The 23,207-nt window shown below is 34.1% G+C and overlaps 2 protein-coding genes across 4 annotated transcripts in view; both read left to right on the top strand.

Annotated features, from left to right (window-relative positions):
• Positions 1 to 19,049, top strand: part of LOC137638918 (uncharacterized) — a 58,561-nt gene extending 39,512 nt beyond the window's left edge. The window contains exons 5-6 of the mRNA XM_068371298.1: positions 18,214 to 18,497; positions 18,984 to 19,049. Coding sequence (XP_068227399.1) covers positions 18,214 to 18,497; positions 18,984 to 19,049 — 350 coding nt within the window. The remainder of the gene's footprint in view (positions 1 to 18,213; positions 18,498 to 18,983) is intronic.
• Positions 1 to 23,207, top strand: part of LOC137655558 (uncharacterized) — a 454,428-nt gene that overhangs the window by 213,685 nt on the left and 217,536 nt on the right. For all 3 annotated transcript variants that reach the window (XM_068389471.1, XM_068389460.1, XM_068389465.1), the window contains 2 exons: positions 18,214 to 18,497; positions 19,967 to 20,063. In XM_068389471.1, the coding sequence (XP_068245572.1) occupies positions 19,997 to 20,063 (67 nt within the window). In that variant the 5' untranslated portion in view covers positions 18,214 to 18,497; positions 19,967 to 19,996. The remainder of the gene's footprint in view (positions 1 to 18,213; positions 18,498 to 19,966; positions 20,064 to 23,207) is intronic.

Here is a 23,207-nt window from a genome sequence, read left to right as displayed (position 1 = left end):
GAGAGAGAAAGAGAGATGAAGAGAGGAGAGAGAGAGAGAGAGAGAGAGAGTCATGATTTTAGAATTGATTCAATCATAATCCAGTTTTTACATTTTAATAAAAATCTATTATTTACTTATGCGTATTGAAATCTTGCCGCTATTCAAGTCCTCTCATATCTTTATTTTTTAAGGTAGTAATTTATTGCTTTTCATGGCATATTGGTTGACATGTCGAAGTGAAGGAGGCCCTATTTTATGTACTCATAACAAGGAAATTGTCATATTTTCTTCTTGCTTTAAAAAAAGAAAATCATATGTATTTTTTAAAAGTTCAAGTTTGTTCTTCTCGCTAATTGTTGGGCTCAGGAATAACTCAAGTGTCCAAAATCTCTTGTAAAGCAGATTTTAATATAAACAAACCAACTTGAACATCATGCATATGCGAGTTAGCCTTTCCGAGGTCAAGGCCAAAGGTCCCGTGGAGCAGAATCGAATTGGTAAACTTTTGATGCAATCACATTATGGTTATAATTGCCGGAATATTAATTTTCAGGTTCTTTACAGTTTCGTAACCTCTTTTTGTTATAGGGATGAGTTATGCATTTTAGTTATCTCTTTGCCCCATGTTGGTGAGTTGTTTAAGTGGAGGGAAATCATGAAGCATCTACTGTAGTTCTTATTATCTTTCTTGAAAGTAGCACACATTAATGAAAAATTATCAATGTGACGTTTGATGAGCCAAAAAAAAAAAAAAAAATCCGCTAAATTACATTAGGATCTTTATTAAAGTAGAATCCTTTTCCCCAAATCTGTCGAACCTAATTTTGTTGATCTATATTTGGTGAAATGATTTGCATAAATAGAGATTTCCTTGCGTTTTATGTCTAGACTCTCTCTCTCTCTCTCTCTCTCTCTCTCTCTCTCTCTCTCTCTCTCTCTCTCTCTCTCTCAATGTGAAGGTGTGTGGGTTATTTGTTTACTTTGGTGGTTCTAATTCAAGTGACGTGTGCTTTATTAGGTGCCGGATTCAAAATTACCACTGAAGTCATATCAGTTCGTAGCTCTGAATTTCGGTGTTGTTACGAGCATTCAGAGATTGAATTAATCTTGTTTGATTCTTGCTATTTTTTTCTTTCATAGTGAAGAATCATATTGATTTTATTTGGCCGTTCCCCTCGTATATTTTCATATTATTATTATTATTATTATTATTATTATTATTATTATTATTATTATTATTATTATGACCTTTTTTCGTAGCAGGGTTGAAATTAGAAATTAAACTTGGTGTGATGATAGCAAGTGTTGATGAGTTTGTTGCAATCCTCCCCTCCTGTGCATCATGTCCTTAATTTTCTAATTACCTCTCTCTCACTCTCTCTCTCTCTCTCTCTCTCTCTCTCTCTCTCTCTCTCTCTCTCTCTCTCTCTCTCTCTCTCTCTCTCTCTCTCTCTCTCTCTCAACTCCATTAATATTAGACTGCCAAATAACTTGGTGCGGAAGGTAATTAGATAAACAAAGGAGTAAAAAGTGAATTGAATTTTGAAGGAAAAGGTCAATTGCCTGCAGACGCCCTTCCATCAGTGGTGAACACGCACCCCAAGTAATATGTCTTGCATGAATAAATCGATAAATATCCAATTCATGCGAAAGGCCAGGACTTAAGATCTGCCAAGTCATTTTGTGTCTTAGTTCTGATATTTGATTTAGGCAAACGAGTAAGTCGAGTATGTAGGCAGATGCACTCAACACATTTAAAATTATCTGACTGTCTGTCTCTGAGCATAAAAAGGTTTTAGTCCAGCTAAAGCAGTTATATATAGTTGTAAGTTGTTGGCTATTTGTGCATCGTATCGATGCTGAAACACAATTATTCTAAATAACGAATGTTTTATGGGGTTCATTTATTCATGTGTCTTCAAGAGGTTATAAACATTCCATTTAATCATATTTTATTACGTTTCGTACAATAAAGTTGTGATGAAGCGTAAACTAGCCTGGAGGCATATGGTATACGTCACCACTGCTATATGGGTGTTATATCAAATAGATTGTAATATTATCAGCATTAGCACCCTGTAGAATTAGTAGGAAAATTACCAGATGCCTGACTGGCAATGTCAAAAGCAATCTCAACATCTCATGGGCAACGATGTGGTAACAATCATTAGCCCTGACATTCGCTAATGAGTGTAATTAACCCATTGTAGCTTGACATTGGTTCCCCAAATTATCCACATCCGCTCCTTCGCCCAGATCTCTATCTCGAGGCCTTTTTAAGACTCATGAATTTGTGTGGTGTTGGTGATGCTGAGTCAATGCAACTGTCGAGACTCACTTTTCCTTTCATTTCGGTAGTGGAATAGGTTACCTGGAGGTGGAGGTGGAAGGGAGTCTTTGATACCTGTTTATTGACTTGTTTCTTAATATAATACCTGTTTTACACGTGGCAGGCTGGTTAATAATGCCTCTTCCCATCGATGAGGATTTGGAAGCCTATAGATCTTGCTGAGTCTTTAGCAGCCATTGCCTGGCCCTCCATGGTCCTAGCTTGGGGTGAGAGGGGGCTTTGATGCTGATCATATATATATATATATATATATATATATATATATATATATATATATATATATATATATATATATATATATATATTCTGTGTATTTCTTAACGTACATTTATGTTTTTCCAAGAGCGGATTTATTAAAAATGATGGAATTTTTAGTTCGTTATATATTTCCTGTTTTATGATGTCCATCAGTGGTTTCTATATCGTCAAGTTCTAATTACTCCATTAAGGAGAAGTGCGAAACATCAAAACTGGTTACTTGCATTGAATGAAAGGCCTTTTGATACATCTTACATAAGAACTTGCAAAAGCACAGGTTTTGGAAAAAGGAAGCAAGCTTTTTTTTTCATAGTCTGGGAAACAGATTGTTGATTTAGTTAGATCAGCTGATGGAGATGAAAGGTATAAATACAGAAGATAGGATTCTAACGAACGAGAATAGGAATGGGGTTTATGAGAGAATGTGGGAAGAGATCATTAAAGGCAGGTATGTCGTTATCAAAGGTGAACGGAATAGGTGGTTATCAGACCTTGAACTGCGTTTTATAGCCTGAAACTATTTTGAAAATTGTTGATTCAAATAATATTAGATATTAGAAAGTCAATTTCAATAAAATTGGATGTACAGTAATAAAAAAAAAAAAGTCCTTGGACGGTTGTTGTTCTTTATTTTCAAAGCACAAAAGACTTGAGCTAAACTGGATTAGATAGCTTGCCCTGAGATCAATAGAGGCAATACAATAATAATTTATAGTTGCTGGGGAAAAAGGACGGCTCTGTGCCGAAGTTGACCATTCACTTTTTTGAGTATAGGATATGCTCAAGAAACTGTCAATCATAAAAGCGTTAAAAAAAAATTGTAGTAAGCATGCAATGTGAAGCTTATCAAATGTGGGGAGGTATCAACATATTGAGTGGCCCTTGATAAAGGACGATTTCTGGTTTCATTAGTATAACGTAAAGCTTTGCCGGATGTGTAAAGTTATTTCATGAAAATAACTACATTAAAAGAAAATTGATTGGTCTTATTTTTCCATACTCATTTTGTGAGCATTTCAGAGGGTGAGGTAAAGTTAAAGATTTGTATATATGATAGCTGTATAAGGTTAAGCCAGGCTGGTAGTGATTGGTTGCCTTAGATTTTAAACCTGGGTCCTCTAGGTTTTAACACTAGGTCTCTTAATTTCTATTTAATACTTTGCGACAAGCATAGGCCTCCATCATGGAAGGTGCCATGTTGGTATAAGGCCTCTATAATCTAAATCAACCAACCTGTCACAGCCGCACCCCCCAGTTGCTTTTCGTCAGCTGTTGTTAAGTAACCAATATTCTCAAAACTTGAGCTAAACCATAGCTCATAGGTCGTGGTCTTTTCTTATTTAAGAAAGCTTTCCTTCCCTTATTTAAGATGATTTTTATTCATCCATTAAATATATTTATATATCAGTATTTTTCGATGATTTCATTCAGTTGTACTGTTGACAGAATTAACTATATTCATTGCTATGTTGCTATGGTGCTGTATATATATATATATATATATATATATATATATATATATATATATATATATATATATATATATTGTGTATGTTTTTGTGTATGATATATTGTGTGTGTATTTGTGTATGCGCATGTACTGAATATTCAAATTCAATTAAGCTATATGTTTTTTTTTTCTTTTTTTGGCAAGTTTCCTTTTCTTGTTCTTAAGCCTGCTGTACAGTCTACTCCTTTATCCTATATCGTTGACATTTATTATAGCGAGGAACGGTACTGAATACAGGCCACATATATGCAGTATATATATATAGTAAACACACATACGCACACACACACACACACACACACACACACACACATATATATATATATATATATATATATATATATATATATATATATATATATATATATATATATATATGTCAGTCTCGAAATTTAATATGCTTTCATATAGTAACTTTAGATTCTGTAAGAATACAGTTCGTGATCTATGACACACTTACCTTGCACTTACCAGCCATCTCGTATGTAATAAGGAGCCCTAAGCAATAAAGATGATTCGATGCCATCAACATTATAATCATTCAACAGAATCTGATCTTAATGATAGTGTATGGTGATTGTTATTGGGCCGATCTCCCGTTGTGCACCCTTCGATTACCAAAGCCCTCGGCGGTCTATATAGTAAAGAAGAGATCGCACCTAAAAAAAAAAAAAAAAAAAAAAAAAAGCGAAAGATACGTCAACACTACTTTGCTGTTGTTGGGATTTGAAAGAGCACCATCTGTTTTACATCACTTCCACTGATAGGGGCCATATGTCAGAAGCTCATTTGCCTTTGAAGTTGGCGTGATAATCGCTATGTTTTGTTTTGATGTCTTGAGGATAATTGATTTACTAAAAGAAAATTCCCTGTCAGAAAGGTCTCCTGAGGTTCAGTTTTTTTTTCATCTGGCTTTAAACAATGATTGTTGGAATAGAGACATTAGCCATGTTGCTCCGTTTTTTGATGCGTGGTCAGTTTTGAGAAAGATACGATACTTGCACATGCATCTTTCTGGAACTTGTTCCTAAACACTCTGGTGAATTATATTTCTAATGCTTGCTATTATACTATACAGGGTGTACTGTATATCGGTTTCTTTTTTCATAGGAGATGAATGTTTTATTTTTATTCATCAATCACCCACTGAATTAATAGGTATAACAATGAGATTTAATTACTTTCTAGTATAGCAATTTCAGTAATTTTGCCGAAGAAATAATTTAGGCTTAACTAATGTGTGTTTACTTTGTACTCTATCTATATATATAGCCAACCACTTCAACCCAAAATATTTGTTGAGATCCAAAACTAAAGAACTGAATGGAGCCAAATCAAAGAAAAATATGAATATATATATATATATATATATATATATATATATATATATATATATATATATATATATATACACACACACACAAAGTTTTTAAGAATGACGTTAGTCTTTGGTGTAGAGGAGTTTCTAGAGTTTTGCAGTTTGAAAATATATTTATTATTCTTTTAGAGAAACTTGGTTGTTCGTATCATGTACTGTACCTACGGGTAAATGAATTGAAAAAAAAATCCTTTAAAGGAGTGACCTTCAGGCTTCTGCCTCTGATTTACTAAGGCAAGGACGGGTAGATGAAGAGAAACTTTTTGGCAGCGCTGCTTACTTGTAGTTGCGCCCGACTTGTGCAAGAGTTACTTGTTTTTGGCATGTTGTTTTCTCTTTTTAAGGATTTAATCCTAAGTAGGCTTGTAATTGCTTATTTACTATTGTGGCTTCAATTTGAAGATTTTTTTTTAATTCTTTCTATATTAACATTTGAATACTGGCGCGGTTTTCGGTTTGCCATTCGATGGACATGGCATTCTGTCTGTCTCAAATTATTTTTCATATATGCTGCTATGGAGTTTTTCTTCAACATTGGCAGTTCCCCCTAGGCAGTGGCTGCAGAAAAAATATAGTAATTGCCTTATCTATAATCTTAACAGGTGAATTGTGGATGCACACCTGGTGCAGAAAACTTCCAAAGCATTCGTTACTTAATACAACAACACGTTTATCAGCAGTGGAACGAATCCCTCAAAATCTTACTCCCTTCACCGCTCTTCCGTAAGACCTCCCTCACTTCTTGAGCATCTACGACCTTCTCATCAAGCAAATTGTTGTTATTATTCTAATCCAGCCTCTTATTACGCTAATTATCGTCATCTGTTCGTCTATTCGTGTATTACTTGTCACCAAATGAAAAGAAAGCACTGAACAAACCTACACTAACCTTTTAACCATTTCTGTTTATCTCCACATTTCTCGCCGTTTCAGTTTTTAAACCACCTGTTATATACCAGTGATTCATTGCAACAGCTTCAAACTTTAATTTTTTAATAATTGGTATTCAACATCCATTCTTTGCATTCTTAATGGAGAATTAGTTTCCGTAAACACTCTAAAGTCCCATCATTAACTTTTACATACAATACACCCTACCACCTCCCTTACGCCATCCTTTTATGAAACGACTCTCAACCATTATATTTGCTTCCAAATATATTTTCAGGTAACCCGTTCTCTTGGATCCAACATCCATTTGAACATTAATTGTTCCATCTGTCTGGTTTCCATTTACTTTATTAACTTTATTCAGGCGTTGATTTAATTTATTTTTTTTCTCCTCTTTGGAAGCATTTTCAAACGATCTCTGATTCTTCCCTCCTCGATTCACAACTCAGTTTCATATTCCACAACTTTGTGCTCACGTGTACTGGCTGTTATTTTACTTACTTTTCGGATCCATCTATCTATGAAGATATTAACCAGATTCTGAGACATAACACATCCCTGTGTAATCATACCTGATATTTCATCAGACCAACGCCTATTCTATCTTCATATCATTATGCATTATTTGTTGCCATCATAAAAGTTTTACTTCCTGCCAAAAAACCTATCATCGGCAGTCTATATTTATACTATGCATGGACAGAACTCTTCATATTCCGACTCCGTTGATTCTATAAGTTTTTTCTCTTGCTTGTATGCTACGTATATCTTTTTCCTTTTCTTTCACACATTTCGCATAACCTTTTCATAATAAACATATGATCTACAGACTGTTTCTGTAGGGTGGAACAAATATTCTTCTCACAGCTCTTGGAAACATACCTTACAAATCCTGGTCAGCAACTCAGTCACACTTTCACCACCGTTATACAGCATCCCACTTGTAGTCTCAACAACTCTTAGTTGCCGCACTTCAACCCTTCATCTCTCTTTATATATATATATATATATATATATATATATATATATATATATATATATATATATATATATATAGTATATATATATATATGTACATATATATGTATGTATATTTAGGCCAATCATATAAAGGCATATGTATCAGAACCAAAAACTGTATAAGTAATGTTTTGAATGTCCATTGACCTAATACTGGTCCTACTGATTACCTGGTCAACAGCCTGCACAGTATTATAATCATTATTATTAATACCTAAGGTATAACCCCTGTTGGAAATATCATTAATACCTAAGGTATAACCCCTGTTGGAAAAACAGGATGCTACAAGCCCTCTCGCTCCAACAAGGAAAATAGCCCAGAATAAAGATATGAAATATTTTAATCTCAGTAAAAACGTTGAAATTAATCTGTCATATATGAACTATGGGGATCAACTAAGAACAACCTGTTCAACAGTAAAACATTTCCTGCAAGTTTGAACTTCTGAAGTTCCACTGATTCAACTGCCAAATTTGGAAGGACATTCCACAATCCACAATCTGGTCACAGATGGAATAAAACGTCTAGAATACTTTGAAGTGTTGAACCTTAGGATGAAGAAAGCAAGACTGTTAGAATTAACTGCATAACTAGTACTACCCACAGGATGGTACAGTGGAAAGATCTGAATGCAAATGATGGTCAAAATTATGAAAAAGTTTATGCAACATGCACAAAAAAAAAAAAAAAAAAAAAAAAAACTGAATGGCGGTTTTAGCGATTGATATTAAGCTCAGAATAAGAGATTTAATACACGGTAAGTTTTTGTCCAAAAGATTGAGATGAGAGTCACCAGCTGCAGACTAGACAGAAAAATAAAACACGAAACAAGGTATAATGAAAGAATTAAAAAATTTCTTCAAGATAGATTGATCCCTGAAAATCTCAAAATGATTTCTTAGTGCGCCATTGTGCAATTGAAGAAGAAGCAGACCGAAAGGGTTGCTCAAAAGTATATTTACAATCAAGAACCACACCTAAAATTTTTAAGTTATATATAGTTAAAGAAACATTATCAGTGCAAATATCTGGATGTTGAGGAGCCACTGTCCTCGACCTACTTACAATCTTGCTACTATGAGTTTTGTTAGGGTTCAACTTTATGTCACATAATTCGCTCCATGCACTAATTTTAGCTAGATCTCTATTAAAGGATTCAGGAACTCTAGTCCTACATTGAGGTGATGGAATTAATGCAGGGACTAGCATTATCTGCATATACAACAAGCTTGGTTTTTGGGACAGACCACATACGTGTATATAGTATAAAAAGTAATGGGCCAAGACCACTACCCTGAGGAACACCTTGAAATTATTACATATCTTAAGGGCCTTTATTTTTTGTGAGATTGAAGATGTTAGAAAGACATGAAGTTTTGATTATTTCCTTTGAGACATGATCCATATTTTATGCTTATCACGTGTTAAAGGTTCATTTTTATCACACACACACAAACCCACACACACATATATATGCATATATTATATATATATATATATATATATATATATATATATATATATATATATATATATATATGCACACACAGTATATAATGTAAAGTGCTGTACTGCATGTGTATCGCTCACGCTCGTACATTTTAACGGTATTTCTGTTTATATATATATATATATATATATATATATATATATATATATATATATATATATATATATATATCATCGTTATCGCTCTCCCCTCACACTGATAACCTGTTTAAAGCCTTTATGCTCTTGCATCGTTGTATTTGAATTTTTGTACCGTTCTTGCTTTGAACAGATTGTATATACACTCATGCTCCATCGAAATAAAGTTAGTTGCATTCACCTCGCTTCTCAGTTATTACCTAACTGGTGCTTGCACTTTGAGAAAAAGGAAAGGTGAAAACTATTGAAATTAATTTATTTACATGTATAAATGCTGTATGAATATTTGATTGGACCAAATAAAAAAATAGCTGTCTTTGTAAAAATGTTAATGTAGGTGAAATGATGGGTCAGGTTATTTTGAAGAGGTTCAGTAGTTGAAGAATAAATGTGGTAATGGCCGTTGTGTTGTCTTTTTCTCCTGAGTCATGAGTTAAACAGCTCAATATTGCGAAAAAAAGTTACACGCAAACATTTCTATCTATCTATTTATCTTTCTATATAAATGTATTTTTTATTAGTTTAATTAGATTCCACCTGATGGAATATAAATATAGCAATTTCCAATTTAAGTTGCCTTTTGACATCTCCCTTCCTCGAGCTCCTTCCTTCCCTGCGGGTGTCTTGGGAAGTGCATTCTTGCGTGCAGGTAATGACAAATGACTTAACATTAACCGTCGTGTAATATAATGTGAAAGCTTTGCGACCTGTAACAGACACCCTTTGCTCAGTTGGCGTTAGGGAACACGATTACCTGTTCATCGGAAATTAGGTGAAAGGGAGCAAGTTAATACTAGGGTCCCTAATAAAGGTTTCATTTGCTAGTGGTGTTATGCAGAGAAGATATTGTTACGCACTTGCGCAGTTTTATATCATTCATTTTAAAAGACAGGGTAAATAATTTAGAATGATGTAAAGTTGACCTTGTATATAAGAAGACACGAACAGATGATTATTTTTGCTGCCTCAAGAATATAAAAAAGTTTTTAAAGATAATTGTCTGTTTCACTCTTTTAAAATAGCATTTACAGTCATCTGTTAGGTGCATCCTATGTTGTTATAGTTTCGCATAACAATTTTAAGAAGTATCGTGTGTCTATGTTTGTTTTGTACCTATGTATGTGTAATTCATCGTAAAGTTTGTATATACGTGTATATGCACAATGGCACGATCATACATCGAATACAAACGTGTCCATAAGTAAAATTGAGATTAAACATCTATACAATGTACAGCTACCAACAAAAGTGGTGTTTCCTAGCTTGACCCAGCTTTGAGAGATCGTGCCTTTCTTGCCCTAAAAGATGGCCGATGTTCAAACAACCAGATCATAGTTAGGATTGTTCCCGGGTGAGAATGAGTTTAGTTACTGGAATCGGGTAAGGAAGTGCAATAATGACTGAAATGTATGCAGTATAAGGAGAGAGAGAGAGAGAGAGAGAGAGAGAGAGAGAGAGAGAGAGAGAGAGAGAGAGAGAGAGAGCCCTTATATTTTATGATATATTATCGTAAATCATTTCGAAAATAATTATTAAGAATTTTTGTCACAACATTTTTGTTGAATATCTTATCATATTTCTGTATAGAAATAATTAAATTGACTATTCATATTGATAAATGTCAGACAGCAATATCCATTTGCATTATCCTAAACACCTGGGTCTCTCTCTCTCTCTCTCTCTCTCTCTCTCTCTCTCTCTCTCTCTCTCTATATCTATATATATATATATATATATATATATATTATATATATATATATCATTATTGGACTTTTTGCCTGACTTTCATATTTTCCATATTGGTATGTCTGTCTGATTATCACCCGACTGGGGTTTGAGTCCTGTTCAAACTTTTTAGTTCCTTTATTGGCTGCAACCTCACCATCCTTGTGAGCTAAGGATAAGTTTTTTTTTTTGGGGGGGGAGCCAGCCTATAGGTCCACCTACTAAGGCATCAGTGGCCATTGCCTGGCCCTCCCTGGTCCTTGCCTGGGTGGAGAGGGCGCCTGTGACTGATCATATGTATATATGGTTATTCTCTAGGACATTGTCTTGCTTGCTAGGGCAACGTCACCGTCCCTTGCCTCTGTCATTCATGAGTAACCTTTATACCTTTAAACTGTTCTGGTTGTGTGAACGTGGTCCACTTTTCAAGGTTAGAAGGGCATGATCTCTCCAAGCCAGTTCTGGCGAAGCAACACCACTTTTGATGGGGACTGTACTTTCTTTACACTTACAGCACACTTGTTTGTGCAAATAATTGATCCTGTTTATGAACAAATTGTATATTTTCGTGCTTTGTGGGCTTAATAATATTATTCTTGATAAGCTTGTAATAATAATAATAATAATAATAATAATATTAATTATCGTTCTCTGTATCTTGCACCATTTTACTGTGGATTTTAAACTGAATACGTGGAAAAGACAAAGAACAACTAGTTAATAAAAGAAGACTTATTACATTTTGAAGGAACTAAGATTAAGAATTATATAAGATGAAGGCATCGATAGAAGTAATACTATGAAAACAACACTGATTGGAAAATCGTTGTTTAACAATAAATAAATGCCAAAACACTGAAGTGTAATGAAAAACACTGCCATTCAAATGCAGCTAAAGAACGCAAATGCTTTTTGCTATAGTCTGTTTTTCATTCATTATTACTTCTTGTTTTTTTTTCGTTGACTTGCAGTTAGCTTTCTCTCTCTTACTACTTATTTCAGATTTTATCTTCCCCGTTCTATTTTTCTTGTGTTCTTTAGTGGGATCCGTTTTCTTTGTGTGATTCCTTCATTTTTATTCTTATCATATATTCGCTGTTGTGTAACGGATTCTCCAACCAAGGTACCTCTCGAAAGAAATCAAGATGGGTAGGAAAAAAAGGTCAAGACCGAACAGAGTCGAGGCGGTCTATCTCTCTCGGAATTGTTGGGTCTCCGACTCGTCCTGAATGAGAGAGGTGGTAATAGTTGCCCCCATCCTGTTATTTGGAAAGTCGGCTGGTCGAACGAGAAAAGCGTCTCCGGTTGATCGTAAATTGTCTGTCTATTCAGTCATTTCTAGTGTAATTCATACTCGGGGTTCGTGCTCTCTTTCTTTCATTCTTTTATGTTGCATTTTCATTCTTAAGATTACATTTCCGTCTTTTCTCAAGGAACCTCCCGGTTTATTTCTGCCTAAGCAATATAACTTAAAAAGATTTGCGTAAAATTGTCTTTTTCACTTTTACGTTATGAATAACCATGTAAAGTATATAGTGATCACTAATACTGTATATAAATGCTTTCTACCAATACTGTATATAAATGCTGCTGCATATAAAGGCTTTCCACCAATACTCTATCTAAATGCGTTTTGCTTGTTAAGCATACGATTATGTACTCCTGGCGAAACTTCAGCCATATTGTCAGTTTACTTACATGTATGAAAATATGCTTACAAAGAAGACGTATTAGCAATTTTTCTAATGCCCCTTTACTCACTACGGCATTCATTTATATTTTACTATCAGTTTTACTCTTCCTGGATATCATGACCTTTATATATATATATATAATTTATATATATATATATATATATATATATACATATATATATATATATATATTTATATATATGTCTATATATGTAAATATTTATAATATGTCTATTTGTAAATATTTATAAATATATATATATGTATAATATTTATAAATATATATTGTATGTATGTATGCAAAGGTTATTTCTGAGTGTATGTGGAAAGATTGCACACAGCAACAAACTACATTTGAAAGCCCTTGACGTAATAATATAGTGAATTGACGGAGAGAACTTAATTCTTTTAGAATTCTGCCTGGGTTGAATATTTTAAAGTTATTTCATTCATAAGATGGATGGATAGCCAATCGATGTAATTCAAATCTCTATCATATTCCGAAGGGATTTTTACGGTCATTAATCATTACAGAAAACGGGAATGATTCCTCCTACCACCCTTTAACGGGTGTTACCACCCAACCACCACAAGGCGGTTGCCTAGTTTTAGAAAAATTCTGCCGAAATAGAGATAATTAGCTATGTATATATAACTGCCAGGTAAGTATTCATAAAACTTTGTTTTATCATAAAAACTCCATTTTTCAAGTCTCGTGAAACAATGATTATGTGTGCGTCTACGAGCAAAGGAAAGGTACCTTCGTTGGATAAAAAATAAAAAATAAAATAAACGAAATAGCTGACAATATATCGTGAGTCGAATATTATAGAGGAGAGAAGAGTATGGCATTATCATTCATTCCTTGTAAATAGGATTGAATGGCGGGTATTTGGAGATAGCAGACCTCTCTAAGGGAAGAGACTACCAGCCTATTACCGAGTTCTTTTTAGCCTGTATTTTCCACAGTCGATCGTGTCACTTATCTCTTTTGATGATATGACGCATTGAGTTGGAAATGGTGATGACAGAGGACGTTCGACGTCATTGAAGCTTCGATAATTCAAATGGAAATTTCTTTTATGAACTTTTCGTGACGAAGATTTTTAAAGTCTATCGCAAAATTGCAAGACACAGTTCCTTTGCGGTCAGTCATTCTATCGATTTTTATAGGTTCTTCAATATGCGCCAAGCATTTATAATGATAATTTGTGCTAGTTTGATACTGCCGCAATTGATTTTAAGTTTTTTTTTTTAAACTAACACAAGGTTTCTTTAGCTTTAATTGTATTTGGCAAAAGTTCAAGTTAACTTTATTTTTGATCGACCGACGGAAGGTTAAGGACAACTGGTTTCCTTAACACGAGTAATAAATCTAAGGCTTCTTATTCTCAATTTGAGATGAAAAGTTAGTTGGTTTTAGGATAACTACGCTTACTGTCGATCACCTAATAAAATATTTTCTATCGAATTTGAGTTACATGACGTAAAGCTAGGCTCAGATGTAATTGTATTTGTTTGAGTAATGTTTAGAAATTTCCAAGACAGTTTTCCAGTCTAGATTCAGTATGAGTAAGCTGTGCTTTGATTATTTTTCTTTACAAATATTATAGTTCTTTATAAGATTTTTCTTTAACAGTATCTCCCTGTCTTAGTTCTCTGTTTAAAAAATACCGAAATATATTAAAAATATTTCAAAATCCGAGGAGCATAATTTCTGCCAAAGTAATTTGCCCCTTTAAATCAGACTTTTGGATTTTGTAACAGTAAATTTTTTCTGATTTCCTGTTTTTGTATAGATAAGACGTTTGCGTGAAAGAACAGTAATAAAGGGAGCACTGTTTTAATTTTGAACACGTGGATGTCCTGTTTTTACGGAATGATTCAAATCTTCGATAAAGTAATAATTCCGAGGTTCACAAGAAGTTTTGTTGGGTCACCATAAGCTTTTAAGGGTGATTTTACTACAGAGAGAGGGAGAGAGAGAGAGAGAGAGAGAGAGAGAGAGAGAGAGAGAGAGAGAGAGAGAGAGAGAGACTTACAAGGCATTACAAGGATTTTGGATGTCTCAAAGACTTTTTAGTCCATCCGCGGAGACTCCATTTGCTCTTTGGTAAAGCGATTTAATTTAAACATTTAAAGAGTTCTTATGATCTTGTCTAGCTTATTCTTGAACGCGTTTACCGTGTTACTGGTTACTACATCTGCTGGAAGTCTATTCCAGGTGTATCTTTTCAATTCCAATTTGTATCTGTTACCTTTGGACTGATTTGTGCTAAGCGTGAATAGATTATTGTAATCTACATTTGTTGTTCCTTTAAAAATTTTGAATGCCTCTCTTAACTATCCCCTTAGTAGTCGAGTTAGTAGATCAAATAAGTCCAAATGTTCCATCCTCCGTCTATATCCAAATTGCCTTAGTGTTGGAACTAGTTTGGTGGCCTTAGCTTGTACTGCTTCCAGTCTATCTATATTCTTCTGAATAATTAGAGCAGAGAGAGAGAGAGAGAGAGAGAGAGAGAGAGAGAGAGAGAGAGAGAGAGAGAGAGGAGAGAGAGAGAGATTTTACTTACGAGTCTGTCTTTAATGTATGTATAAATAATACTGTGTATGATGAAATGACTAGTAAGTGTGATTAGCCTTTCAGATGGAATTTCAATTGATCGCAAATAATCGATAATTCCCTATGATAACTGACATTACAATCCAGTGACGCTTTTTATTGCCCAAGATTATGGTGTTAGTAATGGAAATTTGTAGTGATATTAACACATGTGGCGCTCACTTTGCTTTGCAGCAAGCTAGGCATCATTTTTGCCAAGGTCACTTAATACAAGAAACTGGATTAGTTGCACATCACTTGGTTTTGGAAGTAGTTGAAGGTTGAATTTGCGTAACTCTGATTTCGTCATTAGCCCCCCCCCCCCCTTATGGAATTTTTATTTTAATAATCCTTTACTTTTAGACATTTTTATTGTTTTGAACAAACGTTTTTGAAGAGTATTGTTTTTAATGATTTTATTACAACATTTTTAAAGGCCTTACTTTCACAAAATCTTCAGTGTCACATAATATGTTTGTGTGCGTATGTATTGAGATTGGAATTGCTTAGTTGTATGCGTGAGAACCTAAACAGACAGGTTTTGTTTTATTTAAAGATTATCATCAGTTTGCTTTGGGCATATGAATTTTGGAGGCTATCAGTCTGTGTTTTAATTTTTTATGAAGTTTTGCAAATATTTTTAATATGCTTTTAACAAGGCTCTTCGTTACAAGTTGTGACATTATTTCGCGAGGGGAATCAAACATACTGTAGATAGCAGATAAGCGGTATACAGTATTTATAGTCATCCTATATGGGTACTTTAACATATGATATGCATGAAAGGATTTATCAAATGATCGTCAGTGAATCCTCATTTCTGACAATGTAAATAAGATGCGCAACACGCTAAGCTAAGAAGTTGTTCAGCGGCAGTCATCCGTTAGTATTAAGGGTGGCATAAAATCTTCTCAACCGACTTAAGATAGACTTAACTAGATATGTAAGATGGATTTTTTCTTTGGGTCTTAGGGGGAAGTCTCTAGTCATATAAGACAATTATATTTTATCACCAAAACTATTTGAACATATTATTGAACAAATAGAGTTTTTGTTTTTATTTATTAATTCTTCTCTCCAATTTTGTAATGCCTTACAATTTATCCCCATGCATAATTCTGTTTTTGAAAAAAAAAAAAAAGAGAACGAGATAATTTGAGAAAGGAGGGAATTTCATAGCTTGACAGCCTAAGGGAAAAAACAGGCATATCTAACAGAATGATAGTGTCTGTAGTAGAGGGTAGGTTTTAGAGGGTACGTCTAATTCATTTACAGTTGGACAGGAGCCCAAATGACACTTATATAGAAAATACATCCGTATCATCTTTCAGCGGATAGAAACTATTGGAGAGGGCTCCCCTTTGATGTGGTCTTGTAAAGATGGGTTTTTAAAGGGATGCTCCATTTATGAAGGCCGCATTCCAAAGACGGATGAGGCCTATCTATAACTTCCGTATAGGAAAAAATGAAATGATCGTTGGGAAGTACCAAGCAGTTAGTTATTAGTTAATTCCGAATCGTAGAAATTTCAATTGTCAAATCAAAGAAAGGCTGCTCATCTTCCCTTTTTGTTGTTGTCTCTTTAAAATACCCTATTCCCGTGTCGTTTCCCGTTGTCCTCCCGTGATCCGTTCAAAAACAGAAAACCTGAAAGCTCCCTGGTCTCCCACCCGGTCCCTGGAACGAGTTCTTAGCGGCAGCAAAAAGTTGTCGTCAACTAAATCTATTGCACAAGGTTCGAAACTTGTTCACATTCGAGATGTGACGGAGATTATTAGATGCCTGGGATCAAACTTCATATTTATATCCAGTAATGGCCATTGCTTAGGATCTATGTGATAGCTTTGGGTTGCGATTGGTCATCCATTATGATCGTCATCATCCGGTATTCCAGCCTGTTAGTTGTTCTGTATACTTTGGTATACCCTTATTAATATCTCGAGATCCGGTCTTTCTCGGTCCGAATGCGTTTGTCTTGACAGCTAGCCCCCCCCCCCCCCCTCTCTCTCTCTCTCTCTCTCTCTCTCTCTCTCTCTCTCTCTCTCTCTCTCTCTCTCTCTCTCTCCTCCTCTCTCTTTCTCCAGTGTCCTGGAATGATTACTTTTATTGGAACCAAAGAGGCCCTTTCCATTTTTATCGAATATTGTTATCTAACATCTGTATTACTGTAGTTGCAAGTTATCATGAACATTGAATGCATAGAATTTATAAAATAAGAATTTGTTACGATGTTATTGTCGTGAAAAGATATTGGGAAATGAGGATGGAAGTTTTTATGTTTTATGAGAAAAGTGAATTACAAAATATTGTCTTGACGTACTTGCATGTTGTATATAATTCAACCAAAGTAAGTTTTCTTTTTAAAAACTCGTCCACATGGATTTATTTGTTGCTACTCTTCCATGCGAGTTGAAATCTGGTATATATATGTTAATCTATATCTTATATCCAGGAATTTTGCTAACTTTGAAATTTTGTTTTGGTAGTTGCTTCGTGTATTGGTGATTTTAACGCTGCTTGGAAGAGCTATCCAATAATTTCAGTGCCGCGGTAGGAATAATTAACTTTATGAACTCAATATTTACACACACACACATACACACACACACACACACACACATATATATATATATATATATATATATATATATATATATATATATATATATATATATAACGTACTGACCGCTTTTTAGAAGTATAACTCCCATTTCGAAAATTCTGAGCTAAATTTCATGTTGAGAAGATTAGTAATAATAGTTTGTTCATGTGTTAATGTGCTTGTACTGCAGTGCTTTGTAACACGTGTTTGTGTATAATTTTAGATTGTGCATTCCCTGTAAAATATAAAGGAATAGATTCATAAGGCTATTGTTCTTCATCCTCATCATTCTAAACACTAATGAGTATTCGTCTAAAAATATCGTTAACGCTACGCAGAAACGATTGTACTTGCTAAAGTTCGATATGTTTGTTATGCTGTATCTTACTTTGTAGTTTGGAATGTGAGATTTTAGAATTTCAGCAATGAATTTATTGAAATGATTTCATATTTCATTCTCATTTATTAGTATATTTATTCCAGAGTATCTTGATTGGATATCTTAACATACAGTGTACAATAAGTACTTTAACAATGATTGTTTTCTTTGCAGGTGACATCCCTTCAGAATCTTATCTCCAGCAGCACCGTAACTCTTGTGCTTCCACCGCTTCATCCTCTAACTGGCAGTGGTCCTCGAGTGCCCCTGACGAGCTAGTTGCGGCCTTAAGCTCGCCTTCCGCCCGCCTCTACAGCGCCCTCAAGCGCAAACTCCACGAGAGGAACTCCAGTTGGGTGCAGGAGTTCCTGCGATTGGACGGACTTGCCGTTCTCTTTGATTCATTGGCCGGCCTCTGTGAAAGAGGACTCAATAAATTTACTGACGCTATACTTCAAGTGAGTTATGATGGCAATTTACTTGGCTTATAGATGCCGAGATGCTTGAGATAAGACCCGGGGAAAGGGCTTCAGAGAAAATTCGGTCTCTGATATGTTGCTTGCAATTGGCATTTAGAGTACAATCAATTATTATAAAGATGTGGTAGCTAGTAGCTGTAGTAGAAGCACGCCTGGTTAACTAGGTTTTATGCTTTCAGTCTTAGTCAAAGAAGCTAATTTCAATGCATTGTAAAAAAAATGACTGGCATAAACTTTTTCTTAATTCATGGTGCTTGGCTAGACTTCAACTGATGCCGTGTTCTAGTTTTTATTCAATGTAAGTTAATAAAAGATCATGATGATAGCTTGATAAAAGATTGCCAAAGGCCTAAGAACTTGTGCGATTGTTTTAAATGTGAAATTTTCTCGATATAGGAGCATCAGTTGTACACATTGTCATTGATGAAGTGAATGGCTGAACATTTTTATCCGTTTGCTTTTTAGGTGTTGTTCTCTAGTATGATGTTGCATCTCTTCTTCTCGGTAACAATTGTCCACGATCTCCATTGAGCTGAAAGCTATATGTAAAAGACAAATGTTACATAATCTTTAATGTGTTGCAGTAATTTGTGTTACTTTTAAAAACTATTCCTTTTTTATAAGGGATTTTCTTTCTTTATACCATTTGGATTTGCCACGAGACTGAACCGAAAATTTCACTTCAATACCTCTGTGTGGTGATGGAGTTAATAAGTAATCGCAGAAATCTTATATGCACTGTTTAAGACTCTGTTCCTTGTATATGTTACGTAGACGTTCACTTAATAATTCCAATTGAGCTTTTCGTTTACATACTATTCCTTCTCATATCCCCAGTTTTTCATTAAATTCATATAATTTGTCTGCGTTGCTAATTATTTGACCTTTATCTTACTGTCGAGATTTTAAAAATTTCCTTAGGAGACCTGTTTATTTTCAGTATTAGCATGAACAGTAGACGATTTTTTTTTTATACAATAAGATAGCCTCAGATTTGTAAAATAAATTAATTATGTTTATAGTATAATATTTTTGTAAAACACAGGTGTTAATAGTTTTTATCCCAAGCTCTGTCATCTTCATCTTTTTTATTAACTTTTTTTATACTGATGTGTCTCTATCCAATGTTTACAATGTTTAAACAATGAGTAAATAACCCGTTTTCATGCCATTTTACAAAGATGCTTTTTTTCATTTTAGGACGAGTTAATTTTACTATATATTCTGTTGGCTAAAGTGGCTGACTGTCCGGCCTACCCTCTCATTTACTTGATTACATATATGTTCACTTTAAGTAGAGGTTTCTTGTCCATAATTTATTGCCCAAGTCTTCGGTAGATTATTTGATAACTTATTTGCAAAAGCTTTCTCGCCCATTGTTGAATAACTTATTTCGGAATTAATTATCGAACATTGCCTCTCATTTCACTTATTTTTATCCATCGCAGGTCGAGTGTGTTTCAGCCATAAGAGCCGTGATGGATTCCCGAATTGGCCTGGATTACATCGTTGAAAACAAGGAATACACAACAAAATTAGCTGCAGGTTAGTGGATGCTTGCCATTTGTAAGAACTATGTCCCATTGGCGTGTACCTGTTGCTTCTTGTTTCAGGTAGAGGTTTTTGTGATTGTTATTATAAAGACTTATTTATTTGGGCTCTAAGAGAGTTGGTTTTTAAAAGTGATTCAAACTACTACTACTATTATTATTATTATTATTATTATTATTATTATTATTATTATTATTATTATTATTATTGTAGGTAATTATTTGTTTATCAAGGAATCTCTTTTGTACTGAAAATAAAGCTATTTAAATCATGCTAGAATTCTAGGCATTAGAATTCAGACTTCAATTGTATTAACTTTCCGTTTTGGCTCTTATTCAACTTTGTTTTAAAATCTTTTGCATCAGCGGAAGGAAACGTAAATATTTATTTAAAAGAGAAATTCAGTGTATATATATGTGTTTGCTTGGTTTATATTAACTGAATTCTAAAAGAAGAGAAATAGAAGGTTGTTTACCTTGAATTTAACATTTCCGAAAATTTCTGACGATACAATACAGATTTTTAAAGGTAAATGTTTAAACGGTGTCATGGTAAAAGTCATCCCATAAGGATTTCTGGTTTAAATGTTATTTTGCGAAAACGAGGCTGACTGTCGTACCGTTTCTCTCTTGGGGTACGTATTATGTAAAAGTGCATTATCCAAAACACACAATGTACTTTGCATTTACATGATTTGCATATGCTTCTAAGAAATCTGTTTTGCATACACCCTCAACACACACGTAAGCGTGCACTTACTCGCTTGCCAAGTAGAGAGAGCCTAGCATATTAAATATAACAATTATAAAGAAGAATGTAACTTTGACTGCTTCAATATATACTTATACCCTCCGGGTACAGGAGTTCATTGAGTACGACGCCCATAATCCAGGGCTTTTGGGTCCATTAGTAAAAGGGAAATTTCTTCCACCTTTTTTTTCTGGGCGACTCACTTAATAGAATGCCATGGTAATATGCAGGTATATAAAATTCAGTTCCAAGAAAGGAATCTGCATCTCCAAGGAAGTACGTCTTGCGTAATGAGAATTGATTGCTTGGGTGCAGTGTTTCTTTTGCCTGCATTCCTTAAACCATGTGTGTTGGTACAGGGACTTTAACAATAAACCTTTCAGACACAGATGCATTGAGATTTTCATCTTTAAAGTTAAAATATTTGTTTGCTTACTAATGACACTGTTTAGGAGCTCTGGGTGTGATGTAACAGGACTTCCTATTTTGGAAATCGTTGTACTGAGGATTTTAGATATTCAGGAATTCTTTGTGTTCTGTTACCTTGTCTGTTTGATTTTTCAAGCACGATAAAGTTGCCATTTCATGAATGCATATTTTGAAACTGTATTTTATTATGAGTTGTTTAGCGTAAATAAATACGGCGATCAGTAAAATATCGTAATGAAGACTCTATTAGGTAAAACGAGTCAAGATATATGAAATTATCTCATGGGATTTATCCCGATATCAGGAACGCATTTAGTGTCTAATGCTGAAGATAATTTCATGTTATGCAAAACTTGGATATTTTCATTACTCTTCTTGCATTTTATTCATTATACAGCATAAGCATGTAATATCGTGTTAGTTTTTTTTTTCTTGAAGAATCGCAAGTATTTGACACGCTCTATTATTCGTATGACTGATGTCCTCGGAAAACCAAATATTATTTGTCATGAATGGGATGTTGTATGTTTTCTCCCTTTCCTTGTCCTCCTGGAGTTGAGGTCCTGAAGTTTATTATGAGAAAAATTGTTCATTGGTGATTGATAACAAATCCAATCTCATTGTAGTTTCATAATGTTTTTAAAAACATCGGGTTTTCACTTCCATCACGGACATAACGAATATTCTAACATACCGCGAAGCCAAATTTGTTCAAAGAATTATGCCAGAGCGCTGGATTTGGGAAATTAAAGCCTGATATGTAGCCATAAGTCCAAACCTCAACACAAACTCAAATAAGAATTCTGTAATACTTTTATAGCTCAGGTTTTCAAAAGTACCGTTAAGAATTTCAGCTAAAATGGGGAATCCAATATAGTAGCAATAGTGTCAGAGCGTGTGCCGTATAAGGCCAAACCTCTATTCCTCAACAAATAATCGGAAATCTTAAACTTAGTCGAACTTAGATCACAAGTTCATGCTTGAAATTATCGCAAACGAACTTTGGTGGAAATTCAATTGGCTGAACAATGGCACTTACTTGTAATAAAAGTCTAAACATTCACGAAAAGTCCTAAAAGTAAGAAGGTAGCACTGCGTGAGCTCTCATGGTCACAGTTTAGTTATTTCCTGAACGTGTAAATATCTAATTATAGAAATTATAGCATAGTTTCTTCTGTAATATTTCTCAAAAATTTTATTTCAACTATTGTCATCCATTATTTGATCTTATTTCAAGCATTCAAATAACTTCTCACATTAACAGAAAAAATAATTATTATGTTAAAACCGAACATTTAAAAGCAGTATATGGTATCTCTTCCTCTTGTACTTCCAGCTTCCCAATATTCCTTTGCCTATATAAAACTAGGCTTATACATTTATATACCCTTAAAAGACTTTTCTTTCTTGGAACTATCCATTAGTATCGGAATCGAACAAGTTGTTGTCATTCTGGATTATTGAATTATCATACAATATTGATTATATGATAATTTTCAAGAAAGGGAGAAGAAGTAAGGGAAAAAAGTATAGCAGTGCGGATAGGTTAAAGATGAGATATTTTTGATTGAAGCTTATTTTTTTTAACCAAGTAAATGAAGTTTACATAACTTTTACACATGAGTTTCAAATTTCTGAAGTATCTTTAGATAAAAAATAAAGATCAGATGTGGGGCAGGTTTATTGACCAGTAGTTTTTTGAAATACTAATAATATTGATGATTACGATTATGATATTAATGTGTTTAGGATAGTTATATATTAATTTATTTCAGTATATTCCTAATTGACTGCTTTTATATTTATATCTAATCAACAAAATAGGGTTTAAATTTCAAAGAACTCGCAATATGATAAATTCATTGGCTGGCTGTGGACAAATATATCCACCTCCCTCCCTCCTAATGCCCGAAGGATTAATCATGTAAAGCCAGGGATGATTAATGGACTGGGGATTAG

This window comes from Palaemon carinicauda, chromosome 1 (genome assembly GCF_036898095.1).
Source record: "Palaemon carinicauda isolate YSFRI2023 chromosome 1, ASM3689809v2, whole genome shotgun sequence".
Taxonomy (NCBI): domain Eukaryota; kingdom Metazoa; phylum Arthropoda; class Malacostraca; order Decapoda; family Palaemonidae; genus Palaemon; species Palaemon carinicauda.
This window is presented reverse-complemented; position numbering and strand designations above follow the sequence as displayed.